The sequence below is a fragment of the Mus pahari genome, chromosome 9 (assembly GCF_900095145.1).
Source record: "Mus pahari chromosome 9, PAHARI_EIJ_v1.1, whole genome shotgun sequence".
In the NCBI taxonomy this organism is placed as follows: domain Eukaryota; kingdom Metazoa; phylum Chordata; class Mammalia; order Rodentia; family Muridae; genus Mus; species Mus pahari.
The window spans coordinates 57,830,885-57,858,806 of record NC_034598.1 but is presented as its reverse complement, the minus strand read 5'-3'; the positions used below and the strand labels follow the sequence as shown (position 1 = coordinate 57,858,806).

General features: G+C 46.1%; 1 protein-coding gene across 2 annotated transcripts; it reads right to left on the bottom strand.

The window, feature by feature from the left end:
* Positions 1-15,964: 15,964 nt before the first annotated feature.
* Positions 15,965-27,274, bottom strand: Dyrk2 (dual specificity tyrosine phosphorylation regulated kinase 2). Of its 2 annotated transcripts, none has more exons than XM_021204904.2 (3): positions 26,821-27,274; positions 26,250-26,398; positions 15,965-19,177 (listed from the first exon to the last, which is right to left on the bottom strand). In XM_021204904.2, exons 1-3 carry the CDS (start codon positions 26,867-26,869, stop codon positions 17,570-17,572), a joined length of 1,806 nt encoding a protein of 601 aa, XP_021060563.1. In that variant the 5' UTR covers positions 26,870-27,274; the 3' UTR covers positions 15,965-17,569. The 2 variants fall into 2 exon arrangements, with proteins under 2 accessions (XP_021060563.1, XP_029398158.1); XM_029542298.1 differs by lacking the exon at positions 26,821-27,274 and adding an exon at positions 25,439-25,630 and having other exon boundaries at positions 26,250-26,301.
* Positions 27,275-27,922: the final 648 nt, after the last annotated feature.

Genomic DNA, 27,922 nt, shown 5'->3' with positions numbered 1-27,922 from the left:
AAGAAGAAGAAGAAGAAGAAGAAGAAGAAGAAGAAGAAGAAGAAGAAGAAGAAGAAGAAGAAGAAGAAGAAGAAGAAGAAGAAGGTGGGCTGTTTGACAGCAAGAAGAACTGGGGACCTAATCAATACCTTAGTCTTGAACTCCCTAGCCTCTGACATAAATGCCCCAGCCATCCATCCTTGGCCTAAGTTCAGTCTACCGGGTAACTTCCTTATCTATAAAACAGTAGTAACAATCGTCCCTGCATCCCGAAACTACTGGAAGCAGTGCCCAGCATCTAATTAGTATTTCTAATTGCTAGGAACTAGTAGTGCTAAGTCTTATCCCTACAAGGCAATAAAGAAACAAAGGCTCTCAACAAATATTTAGTAGATGAATAATGCAAAGCCGTAACAGAGCAAGGCCATAAATATGGATTTTGGAACCCAGGTGGTTTCTATGAATGACTGATGTCAGAGAACAAAAATTTAAACATTCTTATGATTAAACCCCAACAACATACTCATTGGCCCAAAGGCAGAAATCAAAAGAAATAATGAGCTCATCTGCCTAATGTCACGAAAGCCTTCAGCAGAGGGAAGCCAAGGAGCTCTTTGCACAAATGTTCCTTTTGCAACTTGGCTGCAGTGTGAATTGCTTCTTTTGTTTTTTAAATAAGCTTACTAACTTTGTTTAATTATTACCCAAATACAATAGACTCTGGTGAGGTCGCGTTTGGAAATATACATAACACGCCTTTTAAATGACTCAACCCCCCAAGGAAAATCTTATTGCTGTTCATCCAAACTGTGCTCAAAATCAATTTCATGTGATGTAAAAATTGGGGAGAAACATCTGAGTTGGATCTTTGTTTTCTGTGGCGCTTGGAGATAGTAAGCGTACACCGAATAGCATTTGGGGATGCTATCATTAAAACTGATGACAGAGCCAAGCACTTCCAACCAATGGGGAAAGTGGTAACACTACAAAAAACAACAACAACAACAACAACAATAACAACAACAACCTTTAGGAACAGAATTGCAATATTTACAACTGATCATAAAGACATAATTATCTATTTGTATTTGTTTATCTGCTTGATTGAGACAGGATCTTGCTTAGTAGCCCATGCTGGTCTTGAACTCACAGCAACCTCCTTGCCTTAGCTACCTGAATACTTGGATTGCGTACACACACACACACACACACACACACACACACACACACACACACACACACTATCATGCGTTGCTTAAGAATATCATTTTCTCGGAATCAAGTTTTAAATACAGGTATTTTGAAGATCCTTTAAAAGTATGATCCACGAAAGAGGCATTTAAAAACAGCTGTATTTTTTTCTTTTTTCAGAGTTAATGCAAACAGTTGGCTCAGTCCAAACTAGCAGAGAGGTCTGAAGACTTGAAGAAAGCTGGGGTGGGGTGGAGGCGGGGCTCAGGATCCCCAGACCATGTACTCTCTTGCCTTACTTTCCCAGAAGTGGTAATGCAAATATTAGGAACTCTGCACCTTTGGAAAGTTGATCAGTCTTAAGAAAAGCATTTTCAGAGGTCATCACAGACAACAATGTGCCTTTCTTTATGAACTTAGAAACTGACTATGACTTGAGAGGCTGAGAAGCCCAGAGAGAAAGGCGAGACCAAACCTCCAGAGCACATGAGGGAAGCTGGATACGGTGGCACAAGTGTGCAGTCCCAGTACTTGGCAGGCTGAGGCGAGGGGGAGGTTTGGAGTTTTAGTCCATCTGAGCTATAGAGTCAGTAGCTTACAACAGCATGAGGTACAGAGTTGAGAATCTGTCTCAGAAAACAGACTAGACATCCCTGAACAAGCTACAACCCCCTAACCCAATATCTTAGTTTTTCCATTGCTATGAAACAACACTAAGACCAAAGGCAACTCTAATAAAGGACAACATTTAATTGGGGCTGGCTTACAGGTTCAGTGGGTCAGTCCATTATCATCGAGGTGGGAAAGCCTGGCAACATCCAGCAGGCATGGCGCAGGAGGAGCTGAGAGTTCTACCTCTTGATCAGACTGTAGCCTGGAGAGACTGTCTTCCAGGCAGAGAGGAAAAGGGTCTCAAAACCCATCCCCAGAGGGACACACTTCCTCCAACAAGGCCACACCTCCTAATAGTGCCATTCCCCAGACCAAGCATATTCAATCGCCACAAGCAGTGTATGTACAATATGTACAAATGTGCAAGCAACACACACACATACTCACTATACCACACAACACAGCAATACCCTTCTCTTGTCCCAAATGTAATGGCTACTATTGAGACTCGGAGTTTAACTCTACACTCCTTTTGTATGTGGGTTTTATGTTATCTTGATTTTTAGTCTATTCAAACGGAGAGGTAAGTTTATACTCTGCATAACATTCCATTTTGACAAAGAGAGTAAAATAAGATGAAAGTGTTTCGTGCTGCGCCCTTTGGCCCTGTTTTCTCTGTGTGGTCTAGCTCAGGTGGTGGCAGATAGTGTTCAGATTTGGAACCTCTCTGCTATCCCAATTAGCTTATTTTATTTTATTTTTTTAAGAAGCAAATTCTCAATATATACATCTATCTAAAACTTCCCTTTCGAAGTGCCAATATACAGATGTGAAGGCCCAACAGGCTAAATTTTATTTTCTGTTGATGTGTCAAATAAATTACTCCAAATGTTAAGGCTTTTAAAACAACACATTTATTATCTTATAGTTCTGTAAGTTAAAAGTTTGGCACTGGTCTCCTTGGGTTTAATAGTTAATCCCCCGTGAATGGATTGGGGGATGTCTTAGTCAGGGATTCTATCCCTGCACAAACATCATGGCCAAGAAGCAAGTTGGAGAGGAAAGGGTTTATTCAGCCTAAACTTCCGAATTGCTGTTCACCACCAAAGAAAGTCAGGATGGGAACTCAAGTAGGTCAGGAAGCAGGAGCTGNTGCAGAGGCCATGGAGGGATTTTCCTTACTGGCTTGCTTCCCCTGGTTTGCTCAGCCCGCTCTCTTATAGAACCCACGACTATCAGCCCAGAGATGGCACCACCCACAAGGGGCTCTCCCCCCTTGATCACTAATTGAGAAAATGCCTTACAGCTGGATCTCATGGAGGCACTTCCTCAAGGGAGGCTCCTTTCTCTGTGATAACTCCAGCTTCTATCAAGTTTACACACAAAACCAGCCAGTGCAGGAGACACCTACAAAATTAGTGCAGCATACTTCCAAGTGTGTTTCTGCTTCTGTGAAGGGTATTTGTTTCTTTGAGCTGAGTAGAGAAGGCTCTCCCTGAATATAGGCAGCTTCATCTGATGGACTTGGATAAGAGAGAAGGGGACAGGGCTCTCTAGACTAAGAGTGTCCTCTGATGCTGCCAATGTTCCCACCTCTGAACCTGTAAGCCAGCCCCAATTAAATGTTGTCTTTTGTAAGAGTTGCCTTGGTCATGGTGTCTATACACTCATTGATTGGGACTGAGGTGTCAGCAGGCATGCATCCCTTTTGCCTCCTTCTATGTCTACAGACCTTTTATAGACCCGGAAGATCCAGGAGATCCTCCCAATTTCATCTGATTCTCAGCCTTCATCCCATCTGCCAATGTACCCTTCTATTGTGTGCTTTAATCCCAGCTCTCACTGCCATAATAAAACACCACTGGTGGTTCTAATGAGAGACATATGCTTCATCGTGGTTCTCAGGTTGGTTTCCGTGGGGCTTCCCTCCTCTGCAGACAGCAGCCACTGCATTATTCTTATGGGGGTCTCCTGTGCATGCCTTCACTCTGGTGTTGGTATTTTGCGTGTGAAGGTGCCAGCCATGCCATGTTAGCACATCAGTCCTTTCAGTAGAGGGCCTGTCTCCAAATACATCCACACTAGGGTTAGGGACTTCAGCAGTGAAGACTGGTGGGTTCAGTTTGTATGAAGCATAAGCTAATAATTCCCACAGGTTCTAGAGGCTAAGAAGGATCCAGTAATAAATATGGTGACATTAGTAGAACCCCAGTGAATGCTGCCAGGGTCAAATGAGGAAAGGGTGGCAAGACTGACCTTGGTGGGGTGACTAGAGAGAGGAAAGACACTGTATGGGACAGTTGCATTCTGCCACACCCCCACCCAAGTGGTGATAATGGAAGTTTGAACCACTTCCAAGAGGAGAACGAACCTTCTCTGGCTTAGGCTCAGGGGACGATCAATAGCAGCACTTACTCAGGGTAAATGGTGGAAGTGGCCAGGGGTGCCAAGCCCTCTAGACCACAGGGCTAGGACAATTGCACTTCTGTAATGAGTCACAGGTGTCCAGAGATTAATCTGAACACTAATGAGTGGTGTATGCTGAGCAGATCCTGGTCAAGGGGCCTGAGGGTCAAGCACTTTAGACCGGGCTTGAAATCCGCATGCTGAGATAGCATGATACACGAAAGAGATGAGAAACAAGCCAAGGGTGCTGTTTGTTCCAGAGGAGCGTGCCCAGGAAAAGTCTAGAGGGAGGGAAAAGTCAGAGGCAGGAAAAGCTTTTATCTTTATATTCCGTTCTTATCATCCGTGAAGGTCATTGGGTTAATCGGCTCATTATTCACCATTTGTGAGAGGACAGAGAGGAGAGGCCCCGAGTTGATTTAAAGGCCTTACTGTTTTCAAGAGGAAAAAAAAAAAAAACTCAGGGAGTGGGAGACACAGATGACTGGGCTAAAGGGAGACAGCAAGAATCTGAAACAGGAGAACAACTCAGCTGTCGCCTCTGTCCACCTTGTCACTGCTAGGCTCTGCCTGCTGTCAGCCACTCCTAAGACACTAAAAATGTAAAAGTAAGGAGATTAAGATGAAAGGAAATGCTCTTTGTCCTTCTTTTAGTCCTGCCAGATACACGAATATGCAGGAAAATGTAATAGTAGAGAATTAATCCATTGCACTGAGATGAATACATAATGTTCCTGGCGTTACATTGGCTCCTAAAGAAAAAAGGGTTGGAGGAGCAATCTTCTTAATTAAACCTTAACTAACAGCTAATATTAGCAATGTCTTGAACACATTCCAGGTGTCAAGACTAGAATTCAAGCAATAATTCTGAACTACAAGTAATTCTGAAATACAAAACTGCAAAGATACCTCTACAACCACCCATTGTTTTGCTCAGGGCAGACATTGCTAATCAATCACAACATTGTTTCCTACTGAACCCTGAGTAAATATCAACAAATGATTCTAGGTAGTCACTGCCAAGCATCCGAAGATTGGCTTTAGAAAGGATATCTAGTTGCCTTTGCAGCCAATAACATTTCTAATTTTTAACTTCTCCCTGGCCTCATTTCCTCCAAACACTCATGATCCTCAGTTATAAGCAGGAGTATCTACAACATGACAGTGATGCTAAGGCAGTAGAAAACAGTCAACAAAACCCAGAAAAAAAAAATAGTATTTACGTCTGCTATTCATTATTTCCTCCAATAGAGGTATTCACTCTTGGAAGGAAGAGGAAAGTTTATAAGACCCAGAAAAGCTAAGGAAACTTACAAGGCTCAGGAAGTACATGGAATTTACCAGATTCATAAAGGCCCTCCTCAATATTACATAATCAGCAAACAATTGGTAGGAACATGCCGTCCCATGTCTGCTTCTCCCACTTGGGGTAGGCAGACCTGTTGCACACTCTACCAGAGTTGACTGGAGGGAGAGAGGTTCATCCGGGGTGCAGGCAGGATCTTGGTCAGCAATGAGTGTGCTGATAAGGAACACATATACCTGGGAACAGTTTCAGAGAACAGGTTCAGTTAAATGGGGGTGGGAAGGATCTAAAGCTATTTAAGCCTTTGTTGAGTAAGTAGGGGCTACTAGGGTGAGTGTACATCACTGGCCTGGGCCAGGGTGCTGGGAATACTTCATTTACATGAGGAGGAATTCCCAGATGCTGGACATGAACTTGTAAGTGGAAAGGAAAGGAAGTTTAACCTGGCTACCAGTCACATGATCTCTTCTAGGGAGGCAAAGACTATGTGTGGCAAAACATGCAGGCCTGGGGTGGGTGGAGCCTGCAGGCCTCGGGTGGGTGGAGCCGGGGGGGGGGAGGTAGGGGTGGTCCTATTCCTGCTGATCTCAGGATGAGATTTCCAAGGTTTGGACATTCCATGACCCCTTTCATTCCAGGCCTGCTTTACCTGGTTCCATGGCTCCCTGGCTCCCACTGGCAGAAGGGACCCTCCTATGGAGTGGCCTGAAAGTTAAGCAGGGAGATCCTGGGATTGTAGCTTCTGTAAGTCATCTCCCACATGGGAATAGTCTTCCCGGTGATGAAGCTGTCTTCAGGTTCGTCATGCTCTTATGCTACATCCACTCCAGTAGTGACCTGCATAAGAGGCCCAAAAGCCCGGAGACGGTCCTGAGGTGAAAAGTTCACGGAAACTTAGTCTCCTGGAAGTTTGGCATCCCCATAGCTAGAATGCCCCAGATTTGTCTCTGCGATAATGTGGAGGGTCTTGCATGGTTTCTTACAGTATCTTACTGGATAAGAGTTAGAAATCTCAGGGCACACTACTCCCATATGCAGGAATTTACCATTATCTAGGAAGAAGGGAGGTTGTGGTCTAAGTAGGAGCCAGAGTAGATATTTAGAACTATAGATAGCTGAATTACACCCATACACAGGAATTTACAATGGCCTAAGGGGAAGGTAGACTATGCAAGAGACTAGAATAGGAACTATGGCAAGGGCATAAAGATTAACTTCTAAGATTAAGTTGACTTTAGCTGGGGCTGCTTTTGATCTCAGTTGTTAACATTGAATTTTATTCCAGTTGGTTACTGCCAGTCCTTAGTACACAATCCTCTGTTTTGTGTAAAAGTCACTTATAAGACTGGTGCTTGCTTTGAGACAAATTACATTCAGATCCACACTCCCTTGTGTTGCGTCTGTTTGTCACCCCTCCTACTCACCGACTCTATGCCCATCTGTCAGAACCCCTGATTCCCATGGATTGAGGGGGGGCGATTGAGCCCGGACCATGGCACTCTTATAAGTACCTCACACTCATGTGTCTGCAGGTAAACCCCAAGCTAAACTTGTGAATCCCTCTTTGGTTCAATGTTGGTGTTCCGGGTCACAGAATTTGATGTGAGAAAGTGTACAGCTCAGCATGGTTCCGAAAGACACCAAGAATGCAGCGTCACCATGTGACTTCATTGCTTCACCATAACTAAAGTCCACACATACTGTCTGCTGTGAGTTCATTGCCTTCTTACTTTTCTTTGAAATAATACAATATATTTTCAGTAAATTTATATGATGAACAGGCAGCATACACCAGCAGATATGAGGCCACCAACACACATATAGCAAAGGACTTCGGGGTCTGGGTTCATTCAGACATGATGCACCTAACCCTCAAGAGACTGGAGGCCCCAGGAAGTTTAGAGGTCAGGTGGGGTGAGGGGTGGGAACATCCACGTGGAGACAGGGGGTGGGGAGGAGGTATGGGATGTGGAGCAGTAGGAGGGTGGACCGAGAGGAGGGGAATTAAATACAGAATGTTAATTAATTAATTAAATAAAAATGTAAAAAAATGCAAATACTCATATTCTAATGAGATGGAAGAAAATTAAAATGGGAAACAGATACTATGTTAGTTACTTCTCCTGCTGCTGTTGACCAATGGCCTCACAAGGAGCAACTTAAGGGAGGAGCAATTTACCTCCATTTTTGGAGGCAAGTTTTATGTCTTATTTTAGGTGTAAGAGGTGTTGTTTTTGGAGTGGGTTTTTTTATTAGCCTATTTGCTTCTAATTGCATAAAGATATAACTGAAGTATAATTTATTAAGCAATCACCAGTTGATGTATACAAGTTTTTTCCCAGGTTTGGTTTTTGCTACTAGATGTGATTACTTTGTACAGAAATTGTGTGAACATCATTGGCGGCACATTCCTGAGACCAATTGGCAGGCAAACTCAACTGCAAATTTTTTAAGATCAAGAGCAAACTATCGAGGTTCTTTCCAGAAGGTTTCTGCTAATTCTACCCCATAAAGCATCTAATGAGTACATTGCACCACATGGTTTTGGAAACATTGATCATGACTGTTTTATTGATTACCAATACTGTGCTGATGAAAAAGAAACCCATTGCTTCGATTTACATTGCTTTGTACACAAGAAAGGTTCTTGATTGACTTGTTTCTCATGCAACTTTTTTTCAGAACAGTCTTTTGTCTACTTTTTAATTTCTTACAGTTTTTCTTATTGACTCTAAATGTCCTTGCTAGGTTGAATTGTGTCCGTGGAACTTCAAAGTGTACGGGCTTCTCAAGTTAAGGTAAAAGTGCCTAAGGCTCTTGTGTGAAGACTTGCTCTATCCCCTACCTCACCTTAGTTTGCAAGTAAAACTTGTGGACTAGAAACGTTTTTATTCCAATCAAGTTCATCCTAGAAGCCGGACACACACGATGCTCTGCCTGCATGAATCCTCATCACTTTCTTGCACATCTTTGTCACTCTTCTAAGCTTTCTACGTGAGAACCCAGAACATTAACATGGCTCTTTAAACAACTATGTTAATTATTCCAATTGATTTCTGGTATAATCACAAAAAAACTCTGGGTCCTCAGCAGGATCTGTGTAGCCCCGCCCACACACTGGCCTCTCCTCTACCCCTTCCTGTTTCAGATCACGCAGGGCTCAAGAGACACAGGAAGTTCTCAACCTGTGGGTTATGACCCCATTTGAGGTTACATATCAGTTATTGTGCATATCAGATATTTACATTACAATTCCTAACCGTAGCACAATTATAGTTATGAAGTAACAACAAAGCAATTTTATGACTGGGGTCACCACAGCATGAGGGACTGTCTGCAAAGGGTCGCAGCATCGGGAAGGTTGGGAACCAGTGCCATAAAGCATTTTACCCTCCTCTCAGTCTTTTATCCTGCCTCCCAACATCTCTTGCTTTCCTGTGCATTATGCAATTGACAGCTAACATTCTAATGATTATCCATCGACCACCCACCTTCAAGACTAAAATGTAATCTCCAGAGACCCCTTGTGCGGTGTGCCAGCATGTGCCCAGACCAGATCAGAGGAAACAGCGGGGGAGACACTGTTGCCTCTCTCCTCTCAGCATCACTAACCGTCCAGTGCAGTGAGATCTTCCAGGGGAGAGAGAAGCGCCTGTGTCTGCTTCGGGGCAGTATCATCTTGACCAACTTCATGCCTTCTAGCCGCACAGAGGCTGTGAAATGCCTGGGACACAGTGCAGCTGAGGGAACCCTGTCATGATGATACACACCTTTCCAAGACATACACTTCCCTCCCTCACTGCCTAGGCCCAAAATGACATTGTAGCCCCGCACATGTTGGATGATGAACAAACCATACGCACCTCGGTGAGAACAATTTTTTTCTCTCAGAATGACTCAGATGGCTCATCTGAATTCCATTGAGACCTGGCTGGAAAAGCCCCTTTTAAAGCTTTGTTTCCAGGGCCACCACAAATGACCTTCTAAAGAAATATAAAATCCTCCCGGTTGCTGTTGTTAGTGTTGTTCTGATAAACCAAGCGCAACAAGCATGACGACCGTCATGTTCTAATCCTTCAAGTGCCTTTATCAAACCTTATCTGAAATCTCTCTTTCCATGGTTTCCATGACAGTCCGAAAATATTAAATGACAAATTTCAGAAATAAGTTTTGTTTTGTTTTTTTTTTTAAACTGCACACCACTCTGAGTAGAATCTCATACTGTACCACCTGGGCCATGGATACATCCCATACATCCAAGGTATACATGCTCATGCACATTAAACACCACTCGTATGTAGCCGCCAGGGTTATCAGGTCAGTTTTCACAGACTCACGAGTAACATCCACTCTTGCAATAATGGCCTCAGTCGACAACATACCGATCCCCCAACATTTTATCATTTTATTTCACTGTATGCTGTTCTAGTTAATTGTTAGCCAATTGTCACCTCTTTCCGCGCCTACTTTATGTAAATATAGCGTTCAGTGTTATCAACCGCTTCAGATATTTAGGAAACACAGACCCTGCAGGGAAGAAAGGACTGTTACATTCCATCTCTGAGACGCTTATCGCTCTGAGAGAAGCAAGGGGCAGGAGAGCAGTCTCGCCTGGGAGATTGTGTTTGTTGGGCAGTTGGGTTTAGCAGGTCTTTACAAACTTACCCTTGGCCTGTGTGTGTATGCCTAATGATCTCTTTAAATCCGGAAGCTGCCCGAAGTTCTTCTCAATGGATGAGTAAGTGGGATTTCACTCAAAGGCTTCAACGCGTCTTCAGCAAGGTCTGGTTCAGCGGTGCTTCACACTTGAACCGAACACAGTCATCTTCGATTCTCTCTGAACGAACTGTATCACAGTCGCCTTTGATTCCATGAAGCAAACTCGAAATACCTGCAGCTACTTCTGACGCACCAACACCTGCTACTTCTACTTTCATACTCTGCACCCCTATCCATCTTCATCAAATACCCCCACTCCCAGCCCAGCGCTGGCCCCACCCCCGCCCGTGTCGTTTCCTATGGATCCTTTCTTTTTCGACTGCTCTTTCAGTCTTCTATAGAAGCAGAGGAGAGCCCATTTCCTTGTGGCATTTTCTTCTCCTGAAAATCCCCCAGTCACATCCTTGCACCCGAGATAAAGGACATAAAACCTTGAACATCACCCACAGATGGGGCTTGGCCCGGTTTGGCACATGAGCATTGCAGCTTAGTCTCACACCAAGTTCCTCACTCTCTGGGCTCCACAGGGACCATCCTTCGGCTCCTCGCTCAGCGTCATGTCACTACCCACTCTTCCTCAGAGAGAGCTGTTTCCTAGAGAAGCCACCCATGACCTACACAACACAGGACGCCCACTCTGCGGTCGTACGCATGCTCACTGCCACGTGCGTCTGCTTCACACTTTCATTAGATTAGCCGTTCTCTGTTCATTCAATCACGTTTGCCTTCACAATCAGCCTGAAAACTCCCCAAACGTAGGATCCATGTCTATTTTGTTGAATATGTTCTATTTCTAGTGCCTGGGATCCAACTTCACGTGTAGGCATTTAGTAAGGACTTGGCAGACGAATGTGGTCTGCAACAGATGTTAAAAGGATTCTATGACTTCAGTGTCTTTCTTCTTAAATGTAAGCATGCTCAGGACAAAAGCCCCGTAATTCTAATCCTAGAGAAGAGGGAAAATAAATAGGGCATTGCCTTTTGGGGACAAGGATCACAAATAAGCCCATTTTATTCGTATGCTTATTTACTAAAAGTCTAGATAAACTGCTTATAATCAGTTACAGAGTGTTCCTGCAAACAACTGAAAACTTCAATTTTTATTAAATGATCTATTTCACAGACTTTGGTTTTATACAGAATACTTCATCTCTTCCAATTAATAAATGGGTCTCGATATTTAAAACTTCTCAAATGTAGGAGGTCGGTAACCTGTTATAGAAAGCAAGGAAAGACACAATCTTTTAGTTTGTAAAATCTGGTTTATTTACAATTTGGTATTTTAAAACTGTATCTGAAATATATATATTCTGTCCCTGGGAAGTAATCTATATTTACTTAAATATGGAGGCAGAGAGTACAAAACCTGAGTAAATCTTAAGAGATTTATCTACTGCTAGCAATCTGTGATTTTAACTTTTAGTCCCCCGAGAATTGATGTGTCAAAAATATTTTCATACACTCAAGTGTAAGAAAGGAATAAGAAAAAAAGTTCAAGACCATAGGAAATAATGAACAGAGCTATAGTTACCCATCGCACAAATGGCCACACACCCCACTTCTGCAAATTAAGGGGTGTGTGTGCAGCTGCATCTAAATTTACAGGTAGAGTTAAAGAAACCAAAATGTTCTAGTCTTCAATATTTTTGTGGTGTCTCAATTGAAAAGATAACCTTAGACACTGGTAGCTAGCAAACCTCTCTTCTTTCCAGTCTTCTCCCTCTGTTTTTACAAAGTCTCTTTGGTATCATTCATTTCATTTTCTTCAGCATCAGCTGGGGATAATTATAGCTCAGAGGAGTGCGTAAGCATGAACGATGCTTGTGTGACACTGTGGGATCTGCAGGGAGCTTTCTCAATCACATCTCTGCAAGTCCTTACCACAGCCAGCTAACACTGCAGAAGAACCTCCACTCATTCATGGTTTACTAAACTTCCCTGAGACTCAGAAAAATCGGTCATTCCTGTCTCCCTCGCAGTTAATAAGGATTCAACCACGGCTGATCCGTTAAGTCAAAGAGGAAACCAAATAAACCAACCACTTTGCATGAAGACACAATTCTCTCACGTATACATAGCACAGTAGTCAAATTTTCTTTGGGGAGGGGCTTATGTCAGTGGTGACAAGTGTTTATTTGTGTTAAATCTGAAGGAAAAGAGGTGTAATTCAAACTAGAAGAAACAAGTGAGACAAAGCAAAGCCACAGATACCCGCGGTTTCGGGTCTCTCCTAAAGCCCTTTCTAAAACAGAACAGTAAGCGAAGCCAGCACTAACAAGGGACATTCTCTAAGGCTGGTTTGAAAGCAGCATTAAAGTTCCTCATTTCTGAATTCTTATTAGTATACTTGATGGTTCCATAAAGGGTTCTAGAGACTCAAACAGAATATAGCCTTAATTGACTTCAGAACAAACTTAGATTTGGTAAGAGGGGTGGAAACTGGTCTTTCCTGAGTCAGACCAGGGTGCCTTGGGCCTGCTTGAGTTTTCATATACATCATGTTCATTGGTTTTGCTCTCGTTTGGTGGATTTTGTGGTTGACTGGTTCTGCGTGTTGCGCTTTTACACCGGATGTGGAATAAGCAGCAAGCAAGATAAATCTGAAGACCTTTGTACTGGGCTCAGGAATCTCATGCTCCCTTCCTTTGGCACATACTAGAGACTGTGGATAAGGAACCGGAAGCCACAGAATTCAGCTGTCGGTAACAGGAGGGATGTAAACAAAAGCGTGAGGTAGCTCTAGCCAGGACTGCTCATCGACATTATGACCCTGAGACACACGTCGGACGTATTTCGTGCCTTGCTTGTTATCATCGGCAAGTAAACCAGAGCTCGGTGTTCAATATGTTAACTCGACACATCTTGAGTTAGTTGCAGCTCACAAGCCTTATTTCCTGGCCCAACCATGTCAGGAGACACCAAAACCCCAAAATGTGAGCCAGGGAGAATCATAAAATTAACAAAAGCGTGCACATTTCTGAAAGCCTGGGGTAGACAGGAGACCATCTTCAGATAAGGGACCTGAAGTGTTCACAGGGAAGAGTGAGGGACATCAGGAAAGACCTGAGCACCCTGCTCCCCTCAAGGCTGAAGGAGGAAAGGATTCGAAGCTCTAGTATGGGATACGGGACGTAGCAGATACCGTGTGAAGAAAAGTTAACATGAAATTACCAAAAAGAAATAGAAGTATCTCAAGAGCTCTGATTTAGTAGGGGGTTTCTTCCTAAAACCTCATAAAAACAAAAACAAACAAACAAAAAAAGAAAAAGAAAAAAGAAAAACAACCCTCAGAATCTGCATATTTATAGTGAAGCAATAACGTAAGGTTTTAACGTCTCAAGCCACCTGACATGCAAGAGTCGCCCCAGGTTTAACAAACCAGGAAGAATCATACCAGAAATAGGGTGAGATTACAGTTAGAAAAAGGGGTGAGAAGTAAGGTAGGACATTAAAATTTTATTCTGAAATTATCTCTGGCCACAACAATAAAATTTAACAAATAATTCACTAAACAGTCTTACTTCTGCTCTGCTGTACAATGCATACAGTATCATAGAACTGGCCACTAGGGTTCAAACNCACTAGAACACTTCCCATGTTAAGGGGCAACAGCAGCATCTCACAGAAATCTGTACATACATATATACACAGTCCACATTCAACCATTTCACATATTTTCAGTACACACAGTTGCAGCATTAATACAGTCANGTGTCTAAGGTGTTGCTCNATAAAAAACCCAAGCCCCNNCCTAGACANAACTGCAGCAGTTGAGCTGATATAATTACAATGTATCGTATATATGTCCATAGCAGAGAGATGTACAAGCCCCTAAAAACAGAGAGTCCACAAATACTTTTCTTTTAATGCTACCACAGCATTACGTTGGGCAATATTAAAACCTTTACCAACCAAATCCGTTGATTTTTTTATTATTTTTTTATTTTAAAAAAAAATCTGCTTACCAGAAATAGTCTTGATGAAAAAAAATTACAAAAAAAAAAAAAATGAATGTTCTCTTTTAAAATAATTCAGGCTTTTAAGATTCCAATATGGCCCAATACTACTGATGCCTAAAGTGTTTTTCCGACATTCTGATGGAGTCAACTAACAGGACCCCACACCACCCAGTAGGTTTAAAAGTGACTTAAGTGTCATGCACCCAAATTGTAAAAATCCCTGGCCATCCTTACTGGAGCCAGGCACATTAAAAAAAAGGAATGCACTTTGGTTCATACCAAATGCCCTGGGATTAATCACACTATAAAATTAAATGGTTTGAGGTAAATTTTTACAAATACAGTTGATTTTTTTTGTCTAGTGTTAGCATAACAAAAAGAAGTTATTAAAAAATCACTCTGATGTTAAGATACAACAAAGACCATCTTTAACCTCTTAAACGTGGGAATTCCTGGCGTAACTAACCAATAGTTATCTTGCTCAGCGTCCAGTGACGACTCACGCCTTATGGTTTCTATTAAGGCCTATAAATCTAGATATTTAAGACAGATGTTATCTTTGCAGAGGTGGTGTCGCTCTTTACTACCTCTCGTTCAAAGAGTTAAAGAGGCCAAAAAATGCATGCCCTGTAACATGGCATTCAGAACAAAAGGCACATTATTAACACTAAGGGCACAATTTCTCCTCTACGATGTTAATCTATGCTGCCCTGCGTCCCTCCGTGTTCCATGGTTGTGCTAAGAACACTCTGGTAGTGCAAGAAACAGAGCCAAGTGAGACTGCAACCACAGACAAGACGACACTGTGCTACTCCTAAATCCCTAGACAACGGTGACCTCTGAGACCTGTTTCCAAGCCAACTCCTAGTCCCTATCAGAGCCCTTTACTTAGGTGAAGATCATGAAGAGGCAACAGTTTCATTTTAGACACAATAATTAAATAAGATTCTCCTCAAAGCAGCGGTATCAGTAAATGCTGACACGGTTTTTATGAATAAAGGAAATTTCACTGTAGTCCCGGGGGTAGGGGTGGGGTGGAGAAAGGGAAACAAAAGCCTTGTGGCACATGATGGTTGACTTTAAAGTTTCCCATTCCATATATGGGTAAAGCTCCTCACAACTGTCCCGCTGGCATCTGCGAAGAACCAGTTTTGTGTGGTGGGGGAGAGACAAACCATCTTAGTCCATCTCTAAACTGTTGCAAGTACAGTGACATTCTAGGGGAGTGAGTGACGTCAGACTCAGGCTCAGGCGGCAACCAAGTGAGAACAGAAGAAGGGAGCGTGGTGGGGGGGGAGGGGAAATAGTGTCCATTTTTAAAATTTTATTTTAATGACCTAAAGACAATAACCATCGTTAAGAGACTCATAGCTTTACAAAGTCCCCAGACCAACTCTTCATACTTCTCATGCCTTTAAGCCCAAGTTTTAAAAATAAATACAGCATTTTTAAGCCCTCTAAGCCACTGATTGGGGTGCTGTCACATGAGCATCATTATGTAACTTATTGACATATTATTGCACTTCACAGATTACACAGAACTGTGTATTGTATGCTAAAGAATTTGACTAGGGGAAATAAGCTATAATTGCTAAGTACAGGGGTACAAATTAATTTATCAATGACATCCTTAAATAGTAAAGCAAACAGCGATATTACTAACTTATTAATAAGCTAATCTTATTACTGATTTTTGGCAAATATTTGAAATAATTCCTGAGCATATTTTTCCACCATCAACTGGCAAAGCCTCAAGATAAGAAAAATGTTTTATTCAAAATGACACTTTCTATTTTTTTTTTTTTTCTTTTTTCTTTTTTTTTAAGTAAGAGAAAACGTAGAATTAAAAAAACTTAACCGGAAACTTTCTTGGCCTCGCTGGGGACCGTGCTTTAAGTACTTGTAAATCGATTTACAGGCAATACAATAATATCTGTGCATATAAAAGATTATTTATCCTAATTTTTACTATCCAAAACCTATTGTCCAAACAGGCAGAAATCTTCCTCTATTAAATTGCACATACTAAAAAAATTCTTTCCACGTGCCTTGAAATTGATATATATCACTGTTCATACATTAGTGATAAAATACTGAAATTTTCACTGTGAAAATAATTATTATTCAGAGAAGAAAATATTCTTTTACCTAACTCTCAGTTACTCTCTCAGGTAAAGCGTCATTCCCCACAAAAACACTCAGTGCGATTCAAAAGAAAGTCCAATTCAACAGAGGAATCGTGTGTTTCCTGTGGCTCTTCTAGTGAATCAGAGAATAAGTCAGGCCATTTAATTTGACGTTGGAATTTCTCCTCCCTTTTCAACCCCTTTTCTTTCAAAGAGCTGATGCTTTCCCAGGCTAAGGGAACCTCTGTGGCACCTGCAGTGTGAACTGACTCCAGTCGGTCCGCTAACTCTTCTTTGGAACTATGGAAACCCCCACCTTAGGTAGCTAGGCCGATGTTCTTTTGGAAACGGGTACGAAACTGTAGACAGAATGGCAGCTGAAATGTCTCTGTGTTATCGGTCTGGGATGGACAAAAAGACAGACTAAATGCAGGCAACAGATGTGTTTGGTGGAAGAGGAGCAAATGAGAAAAGGCAGCAGGGAACATTGTGGGGGAGGGAGGGTCCTTAAAATTAGGTGCAAAAGCAATTCCACAACCAGAAGGCTTCCTGATTATGACTGCCCGCCATCATCCCAGCGTGTGCCTCGGGAGGAACGGACACATCTCAGTCTCCACTTATCCACTAAACGCGGCTCGGCTCCGTGGCTTAAGCACATCAGAATGTTAAGTGGGCAGTTGAAAGCGGGCAATCCTATTTTGTAATCATTTGAACAGACCGTGAGGAAAGAAAGAAAATCTCGAAAGTGCAGTTTTCCTTAAGAGATATTTCACCCCGGCCCCCCTTCTCCCTCCTCCACTCTGACCCAGATTAATTTATGAAAAATGGAGGCAAGGCGGGCTGCTTCCGTGTGAACCTGGAGCCGGGAGAGAGGAGGAGGGCCTCAGGGGGTCACCTCGCCGGGGAGTGGGACGAAAACAGAGTGAATGTGTTTGACCAATCTGTAAATGTGTGGCAGTCATGAAGAATCAATGGCCTGCCACCAATGTGATTTCTCTGCCACACTAAATACAGTAAGACTCATAGTACTTTTAGAAACACAAGGAAGAAAAAAAAAAGTTTCAGAAAGTATAAAAACTTAAAGCATTGTCCCCATGTATTTTATAAAAACAAAACAGTCTTACATCAAGTGCTGAAAAGATACAAATGAGTCGAGTTATTGAGCAAATAAAAACAGGTCTGCGCTACACTTTTTCAACCCAGTAAGGCTCAGCTAGAACGCGGTTTGTTTTTCTCTCTCTTCAGATTGCCAGCATCAGGGGCACTAGAGCTCAGCTAACGAGTTTTGGCAACACTGTCCTCTGCTGAATATTCCCATTGGCATCTGTCATCTGTGCCAAGTTAGTCCTCAGCTTGGAAGCTGAACTGGAGGGTGGAGGTAACTTGGAAATGGAGGTGATAGCACCAGTACTCTCTGTGACCCTCTTCAGCGCTGTCTTCTCCCCGGTCGGAGGCTTGGGCAAGCGCCTCCTAAGCCACGGGTGCCGCAAAGCCTGGCCCGGGGTCATGCGGACCGCGGGATCCCACTCTAAACACTGTTTTAAGAAGTCAAGGAAAAGAGGATCGTCACATCCCTTCAGTGCGTTCCCCCACTCTCTGCTCTCTGGCGGACCCCTTAGTTTCCCTCTCCGGGATCGGCCTCCATTGAGGACCACAGAGCCATCTGAAAGAGTCGTAACAGTGCAGTACCGGGGGTAACCCTTTGAGCTCACGAAATTTTTGGCTCGTTTGGAAGCATCCAGGAGTTTTTGAGAGGGCATGCCCAAAAGCTCGATCATACAAGCCAGCTGGTCCCCTTCATCCTCCCCAGGCAAGAGGGGGTAACCCGTCAGAAGTTCCGCGAGGATGCAACCCAGGCTCCACATGTCTATGGGCATGCCATACCTGGCTCCGAGGATCACTTCCGGTGCCCGGTAAAAGCGTGACTGGATGTACGTGTAGACGCGTTGGTGCTCGTAACAACTGGAGCCAAAGTCAATCACTTTAATACTGCTTCGACCCTGCTGCTTTAACAAAATGTTCTCGGGCTTAAGGTCACAGTGGATTATTCTGTTCTTGTGCAAAGCATCCAAGCACTGCAGAATCGAATGGGCAAACTTGCGCACCAGAGGCAGGCTGAAGCCCTGAAACTTATTCTTCTTGATGAGCTCATAGAGGTTCATGCTCAGCAACTCGAACGTCATGCAGATGTGGTTGCGGAAGGTGAAGTTCTCTAGCATGTGGATGACGTTCATGGTGTTGTCCTTGTCCTGCTTCCGTAGGTGTTCCAAGATCCGGATCTCCTCGGCCGCCTGCCGGTGGAAGCGCTTCTCGTTCCGCACCATCTTCAGGGCCACGTGCTGGTGGACTTTGTGGTCATAGGCCTTGACCACCTGCCCAAAGCTCCCCTTCCCAATGACCTTGAGGACCTCGTACCTGTAAGCCACGTGATCATGGGGCACCTGCACGTACGATCCCTGGTCGTCGTCATAACCACCGTTGTTGGGTCCACCAGTCATGCCTTGACGTTTCTTTGCATTTGGACCCAAGAAGTATATTTCAGGGTAGCTAAAAATCTCATGATGTTCGAAGGCTGTGAGTTTTTGCATGTATTGCTTCATCGCTTGTTCGGGCGTCATGGGGGTGGCTTTTACCTTCCCCATGCCTTCCATGGACTTCAGAGAGGTGGAGCTGCCCTGCCGTCGGTGAATGCTCTCCAGCTGCCGCTCGGGCACCCCAGGTAAACCCGTCTTGCCCACCGTCGTAAGCCCATTGGGCTGTGTTGTGAGCACTGTCCTTTTGTTACTGTTATCCTCGAACAGCTGCTGAACCTGGATCTGTCCGTGGCTGTGGCTGTTGAGGTGGAGGTGGTCATTCATGGTGTGCTTACCGCCGCCAATCTGGAATGCAGACAAGAAGCATCAACAGAAAGAAGGCGCCCCATCTCTCCAAGGATGACTTTTGAAAAGTCCCCGTTAACCCAGTCCCATCTTTACAATATCCAATTTGGCATGAACCAAGAGTCACAACTGGTTTTACTACATGGAAAGCGACGTGTACCCAAGCCGTCCCATGAGCATACACCAGCAGAGAATGAGTAGGCTGGTTATAGACAAGACAGAAAAAAAAAAAAAAAAGTAGACTGGGCAGGGTTAGGATACACAGGACAGCCCCCAGGAATGCCAGCCCTACATAGCCCGGGTCCTGGGAGTAAGTTTTCCTGGAGCAAGGATCAAGCACTCATGTTACCATCCTGCACCTAGTGTTTAATAACAGGCCTGGCCCATGGCGGGTGTTTGGAGCCATATCTGATCTGGAAATGAAACAAAGTGCAAACAAGTCCCATTTACCCTGCTGCCCACGCCCAGACCACAGTGTCTTCCACGCTGCATCTAGGCATTCTGGATTTACACGAGGACGGGGAATCACATTTGTCCAGTGTTCTTTTACTTATCTCCTCCTCAAACACATTGTGTTTCCTTCTTCCCTGGAAGTTATCATTGACCTAGGAGAGCACACATAGCAACAAGCAAAATATGCTTCTATTGACAGAGTCTCACATAGATACGTGTGCCCTGGTTATCTCGCGAACTTCAAACCTGTTGTTTACAGTTTCTGGGTGTTGGTGACTTTATAATCAGTTAAGGTCATTCTGTCCAACAAACTGAGCAACTGCCATTCAGTTTGGGGCCTCTGGTACACAGCTCAGTACCCATGCATGGATTTGTACAGGCTGCTGGAATACTCAGCTTTCCAACACAGAATAATATGACATTGAGACTGCCACTGTCACAGGATCTAGAATCACCTAAGAGACAAACCTCTGCGCCTGTCCCTTAAAGAGCTTCTAGATTGGGTTAACTGAGGTGGTTAGCTCCAACCTATACATGGCCTCACTTTGCCAAGGGCTGGGGTTCCAGACTGGATGAGCAAAGCAAGCCAAATGCTATCACGCTTCCCCATCCGCTTCCGGCCAACAGAGGCAGTGTGACCAGCTGCCTCAGGTTCCTGCCACCATGCCTTCATGCTGTGACAGTCTAGCCCTCCTTAATTTGCCAGCCAAAATAAACCCTTCCTCCTTTAAGTTGATTCTTGCCAGGTATTTACTCAAAGCAAAGGAAACAGTAACTAAGATGAATACAAAGTAGCCGTTTCTATTTCTGGCACATATGCCATCCTGGAATAGTCTCATCTAAACAAAACTTGACAGGGCAAAGGAAGAGCCCTCCTTTTCCCATCCTGAGTCAACTTGGGATTTCCTTCAAGCAGCCTGCTGGTGGATTCTCACTTGAGACCTCAAAGAATCAACTTGTCACCATAATCTACCCGACTCTTTCAACCAGTATTAGTAAGGGACAGGCTACAAAGTGCTGGGAACTGTGCCCACCGGGAATTTACAGTAAATAAGATGAGTCCTAGTTCCTCAGTGTTAAGTCCCCTGTTTTGGGTTATTCATACCCCTGACAGAACAGACGTACTCTGTGGGTTAGCACGGTAATTCAAGAAATGGTTTGGGAGCAGCTGGATTATAAAATGAAATCACACGATCTCCACTTTTTGTTTTTGTTTTTGTTTTTTGAACTGACAAAGAGCAAGCATATTGACCATCTATGGAGTGAGACTTTCTGCTTACTTTTCAAACAGAAGGAAGTCAGTACTGGCGACCATGACTTTATAGAATCAAGAATTTTATTCCTCAGAGGGACTTTCAGCCGATTTTTTTACGGAACCCACAGATGATACTTCATGCAAGGCGACTGTATGTTCTACTAAGGGAGGTGGTATCTTTTTCGACTTCAAAAGCAAGGCAGCCCACAAAATGCCCCCCCCCAAAAGCTTTGCACAGATAAAAAGGTAATGCAGAACGTATATGTCCTTCCCTTCCTTTCCCCAGGTTCTTAGTCAAGAACTTGCTAACAAGTGCTAACCTTGGGGTGGGGGAAGCCAGTGCTGGCACCACCTGCCTCTGAAGTGCTAGGTGCTGCCCTGCTCCACTGTGCCGCAGTCTATGCACTGCGTTTCTTCTAAAGCTCCACTCATTTCTGAGCTCTCTTCCCTCTGCAGTCTTTAAAACACCAGGAATGAAAAGGACTCAGGATGTGAAATCTGCCTCTTCGGGGCCAGAGGGGGGTTACTTCAGATCTGCCCCTCCACACACACAGACACACACCATCCAGATCTATGCTCTACGACTCAAGAAGCACATGAAGGATAAAAATCAACTTTGGGATTTTTAAAGATTCCTAAAATGCTAGCACCATAAAACTTTTCGGCTTAGGTTATTATAATGACTTTTTGTATAATCCAAAAACAAAACAAAACAAAACAAAACAAAGCTTTCAAATATGTTAGTGGCCAGAAGTGAAAGAGGTTGCCCATCAGTTGGTCCACATGTCTCTCTCCAGCTGCCCTCTCTCGGTATCCATGCAGGATCTGCTATGTCCCCTTGCTTACAGGTGGGTCCAAGCTTCCGTTCTCTTGCCCTTTCACTCCAATCATTTCCTAGGCAGCGCTGAGCACAGATGGCATGTCAGGAGTGCCCCTCATTGGCTGGAGCCTACCCAGTCTCCTCTTACAGACACGCCTATCCATCCTTGCCTCCTGGACTCAAGCCCTTCTGCTCAGTTACTAATGAGTTTCTGCTCCCACAGGCAACTCAAACAAACTCCTTACTTTTCTTTATAAAGCCAAATGTTTTCTTGTTATCATAATCCCAATGTTAAAACAAACAAATAAGCACCGACGATGAAAACCAAAAAAAAAAAAAATCCCTTATCTTTCCAAATAATTACTCTGGGTGAATACCTGGGAATCCCTGACAGTGTACCCCTGGGAACACTTCTCAGAATCTGCACCCTCCCCACACTATCATGAAGCCTCCTGTGTCCAACCCCTCATGCCCTTTCTAAGAGTTATACTTTGCTGTACACCGCTTGTTTTCACTGGGACAACTGAGGTGGATATGCATGCAGAGGCAGACCCAGGCCCAGATGCACCCTGCTTCAGAGCCTAAACTCTTCAAGTCTTTCTCCATGGTGTTTCTAGAGTTGGCATGCACACGGTGTCTGTCTGAGACTGCTCTTGCTTTTCTTGTGGCCCATGGCTACGTTCCACCACCAGAGCCAATGCATGCAGTAAGAACACATCTGGCCTGAGCCCTTCCAAGCCTGACCTATCCATCTCAGGGAAACAAGGCTGAACTCCCAAGACCCAGGCATCCTGTGCATTTTCACACCCTCTCTTGTTGATGGAAACAGTTTTCTAAGAGCCCAGAGATTTTCACCCATAAAGTGAATGCAGCACCCCCAGTCACTGTGTGACCCTGGGCTGTTTACTTAATCTCTCAGAACTGCAGTGTCCTTGTGTGTAAAAAGGTCCCAAGCTACCTCATTAGGGCTATTAGGGAGATTAGAGAGGTTACATGTGGAAAGCGTTTGGTGTAGTCCTGAGCAGGGACAACTATGACCACTGCCCTTTTCAGACTTTGAATCTCCTTCTTTCCACTGTTCATATGATAAATTCCTATTCATTCTTCAAAACCCGGGGCTCTCACATCCTCTGATTATTCAATTACCCCTCCCCCCACCACACACACTTACAGTGCCCATTCACTGCTTCATTTCACTCTGGTTTGACAAAAAAAATCACACCCATCTATCTGGCTGCTGAGAAATTACAGGTGAGGGTCACCTCTAATTTTTAAGTCCTCGACAACATAAACTCAGGTACACAGTGGGAATTTAATGAATATCTCCCGACTAGAAGCACACACATCAAGAAATGTCTCTCGGAGTCATTCTTCAGCGACGGTGTTTGCATCTTCAAAAGAAAACATGAAGCCAACACTGAGGGAGTTGGGAAATATCCCAAGAGGCCCAAGTCACAAGATCTCACTGTGCCTCTGAGGCAAAGGACAGCTGGTTAAAAAGTACCTGAGGCAGACATCTTAACAACACCCCAGAGCCTTACACATTCCAGGAGTTAAAGATATTTACTTGAAGGTTCCAGGAAGAGGAGGACTTTGGGCAGGACCCTGAAATCAGAGCCAAAATCAAATGCACAAAACTGACACATGGAGGCCAGGGAGGAGGGGCACCCGGAAAGGCCAGACAAACCAGGACCAGATCATAGACATAAGAACACTGAAAAACGCTTCACTCTCACCTCAACCTCCTGAAGGCAGCGACCATGGGTTGGCCCATGGGTTGGCCCCATTTGCTAAGGCAGCACAATGTGTCACATTCAAGACTACAGCTGAGACTAACTAAAGGTAATGGTCTGACACCCCAGGAATGCAGGCATTGAAGTGGAGAGACCCATAAGGCCCTCCTCAGGACAGGCAATGTTTTAGTATTGAAAATTCTATCCGACAACAAAGGCTAAGACGTCCGGCCCTTCATCACCCTCTTGCGATACCAAAATGGCAAGCAACAGATGCTCCTTGCGCTAAGACTTCTGGAAGTTTTAAAGCCTCCCCAAATCATCTTAGAAATGTTGTGCGCTGTTGTGGGAATAAAACTGTGGAGGTTAAAATATAAAATCACTGATGAATAATTTAAGCATTAAGAGTTATGAGGATATATACCAATATCTTGGAATCTGTAGAAATGAAAAGTTTTCAAAAATTTTATCATCTCCCATATAGTTTTAATTTTTTTTAAAAAAAGCCAATGAGAATTGAGATATTTATTGGTTTTACTTTTAGGACAAGGTGACCCAAACTAAATTGCTATAGTATACAATAAATGTCATACAAAGGAAAGAAAGAAAGAAAGAAAGAAAGAAAGAAAGAAAGAAAGAAAGAAAGAAAGAAAGAAAGAAAGAAGCAAACAAACTATTATGGAAAAATCCAAAGTTTATAATCCTGTCATCTGTTTAAGGGAAAAAAGGGCCTGCTCTGCTCATTCTTCTTCCTGCCCTTTCTCCCTCTGTCATTCCTCCACCGTTCCTCCCAGGGGTAACTACTCCAGAAACAAACACATAAACACTTTTGAAAATGTGGAATATTGGGTCTCTGGATCTGCTAAGGTTCTGGTATTTATAATGAAGCTAATACTGGTTCCCAGAACTAGGAGGCCCAAATAGTACATTAAATGAAGACTCGGGAGAGTGTGTGACTCGGTAGCACTTATCTGAGTTGCCTCTGGACTCCTGACAGCTCAGTTAACCTGTGGAGTCTGCCTCCTCAGGTAAACAAGCAGAGTGGCCAGATAAACCCTGTGCTCCTTAATGCCCGAGCTGGGAAACCTATAAGGCTACACACACCAAGTCGAAACTAACATTTGAAACACAAAGCTTCACTTTCCAAACCGAGCATCTAAGGATGCAGAGCAGCTGAAGTTCACCCTTCAGCTACAAACAGCCACGTCACACGCAGGTCACAGCACAGGCGTCTATTCCGAAATCGCCTTCATGGCCTTTCTTTTCTGATGCCACACAGGCTATTCTGCTAGTGACAACTTCTCCTTCACCCCGTTCCATGACATATTTTAACCACAAAGAAGTTCTCATCAGGCAAAGTCCATCCTTACAAAAACTGGGAAACCAGAGGCAAACTGAGTTATTTCTTTTCCAGTTCACCCCATGTAACGTGATCACACCAACACATGGGGGTGGGGGAAGGGATGAGGGGGTGGGGGAGGGGCGCGGGGGGTGGGGTGGGGGTGGACGCTGTATTTTCCAAACTGTCAGATGACTCAAAACCAGCCCAAACCACAGAAAATCCAAACCTCTAAAGTCAACGGTTGTTCCTTTCTAGGATGCCCTTGTGGCAATCACATCCCACTAACTGCAGGCTCTCTCTCCCAGCAACAGTACAACCCAGATGAGTTAATCCTGTGTAATGTCCAGCCCTTAGGATAGACCCACCGAGAAAACCATAGAGAACAACAAAACATGTCTACGAAATTATCTACCTCTCATATATGTCTCCAGCACAACTAAAGTCCACTTCCTTCTCATCTCCTGTGAGAAACAAGTTTCAGTCACACATGACCCCCCAGAGATGCTCCCTGAAGGCCACAAACCATGGGTGGGTGCTCACAACCAGCTTTCACTTGGCCACAAAATCCTGTGCCCTGCAAGCAACCTCACACAGAAACCATCGTAGTTTGCTCACGCTCCCAGAGAGCCTTTGAGAAAGAGACCTTTAAAACCATCACCTTCTGCAAGCGCACACCTCCTCTAGGCTCCTGGTCACCATCCAAAGGCCATCACTGGGAGCCGAGGAAAGGTACATACTGAAGTCACATCCAGCTTGCCAGTCTCTGCAGCTACCAGTCCCAGGCTCCACTCTCCTTCTCTCCAGGGCCTCAAGGGACCACAGCCCTCGTCAGGTGCCCTTCCTTTGCCACCTACAAAGCAAAGCCCGGTCTTTCCTTTTGAGCAATATCCACGTTGAGAATCCTGTGGGGGGTGGGGGGGCGGTTGTTTTGTTTTGACTACTGCTGTAGCTCTTATTTTTGTTAATGTTAATTACAATTTCTGCTGTGCTCAAACCTGTAGCTCTCATAAAACATGCTTACACACGCGGGGGACAATTGGCGGGTGCTCCCTGCTGGCTGGAGCCAGGCCTCGGAGGCTCTTTGGGGGATCGATTTTCCGGGCAGGGTAGCCTAGCTGTCCCCTAACACATACGTTTCTATAAATATCCACTACCCCTGGGGTTGAGAGTAGATGTTTACCGGGTCGGGGGAAGGGAGCTCTGGGAAGCAGAGATGAAAAAAGGGGGAGGGGGCGCAAGAAGGAAGTTCCCAGGAAAAGGAGCTCTGGGGTGGGCGAGCACCAGAGGGAAGCGAGGGGCCCACGCCACGAATCTCCTTTGTGGCAGCAGCCCGGGGCTCGCCCAAGTTGCAGAGGGCGGCGTCGAGGACAGGCCCCTGCCAGGGGCGTGGAGATTCGGCCCTCTCTTCCCACAGTCGGAACCCAACAAGCCAGGGGTCTGCCTGGCGCCCACCCGAAGCCAGATCTCACCGTGTGGGCTGTAGTGGTAGCGTTGCTGGCCCGGAGAGGAGGCAGGGCGATGGGGGAGGGCGGGCCGGTCCCCACTCCGCTTCGGGGAGCCCCCGCGCCGATCCCCGGGGAAGCCTGAAGCTGGCGAACGGCGGTGTCCCCTCCTCGGCCTGGGAGTCACGCGCGGGAGGAGACAAAAGAGGGTCAGGGTAGGGGAAGAGAGCCACCCAGACCCCCCGCCCCCGCCCCGGTGGGCAGCGAACCCCCTCTTCCAGGGAGAAGATGGAAGGAGACACCCGGCCCGGGAAAAGCCGGCGGCGTGCGGGAAACGAGGGGGGTCGGGACGCGGCTCCCCGGCGCGCACCCGCCAGCTGCAAAGTTAAGTTCGCGACCCGGCGGGGAGCAGTGCTGGGCCGGAGCTCCGGAGCCCACGTCGCCGGGCCGGGGGAGGGGAGGGCGGGCCACCGAGAAGGCGCAGCGGCGGGGTCGCGCTCCGGATGGCCCTCGCTTAACCCGCCGGGTCCAGGGATCCCGGGGCACCAACGCGCACAGCCCGCGCCCCACGCCGCCGACAGGGTCCCGGGGCCCTTACCGGTCGGGTAGGCGGCGGGAGCGGCGGCCGAAGGTTTCCTGGTTAACATGGCCGCGGGAGAGGAACGTGCATGGCAGTGCTGCCCTCGCCGCCGGTCCCGCCGCTACTCCTCGCCGCCGCCGCCGCCTCCTGGTCGCCCCTCACGCGGGTCCCCCGCGCCTCGTCGCCGCCTCGCTCCCGCTACAGCCAGACACACGCAGTCCGCTGCATCCCCTCGGCCCGGACCCGCCGCCGCGAGCCCCCCGCTCTCCTCCTCGCCGCCGCCGTCCCCCTCGTCCTCGGGCGGCTGCTGTACCCCCCGGCCCGTGCACATGCCTCGCCCTCCCCTGCCGCACCGCTGGCCTCCCCGACTCCCTCACATCGGGGCCGCGGGGAGCGGGCTGCGGCCGCCGGGACCCACTCGCTCGGGAGCCTCCTCCCGGGCCCGCGCGCGTCCGCGCACACTCGCACACACGCTCGCCCCCGCGGCTCGCGCCCGAGAAGGCCAGCCCCGCCCCCGACGAGGCCCCGCCCCAGTCTCCCCCCACCCCACCCCCGGCCCCAGCCACACAGGCTGGCGGCCACCCCACCCCCACCCGCCACCCCGGGAGTCCCACCCCCTCCGATCTTCCGCAGAGCCGCCCTCAGCTCCCAGGAAAACTGCGGCTCGGGCTCACCCTGTGCCTCCCCTGCGGCCATCTGCCCTCTACCCGGGTCCCCCTCGCCCCTGCGACGCCCCTCCCGGCACTACCGCGCAACCTACCGCGGCCGGCCTCCTCCCGAAATTGCTGCAGAGACCCCTCCCTCTTCCATCACGCCCCTAAACACCGCTCCTAATGGCTGCTCCCAGACAATACTGCGACCCCCCACCCCTGGCCCCCGCCCGGACCCCGATCCCTGTCCCTGTCCCAGTCCCAGTAGCCCAGCCAGCCCCTCTCCCCAGTTTATCATGGAGACAACTTAGTTGTATGAGGGTCACCTCGGAAAGTCAGTCCCCGAGGAGGAACTGCGGCTGAGCCTGGTGACCCAAGCATGGACGAAGGAAGGGGCTGCCCTTCCACCTCCATCTCGGCCACGCACGCCCTCCCTGATTCACTGACACCGAGTGACCGCTGCCCTCCAG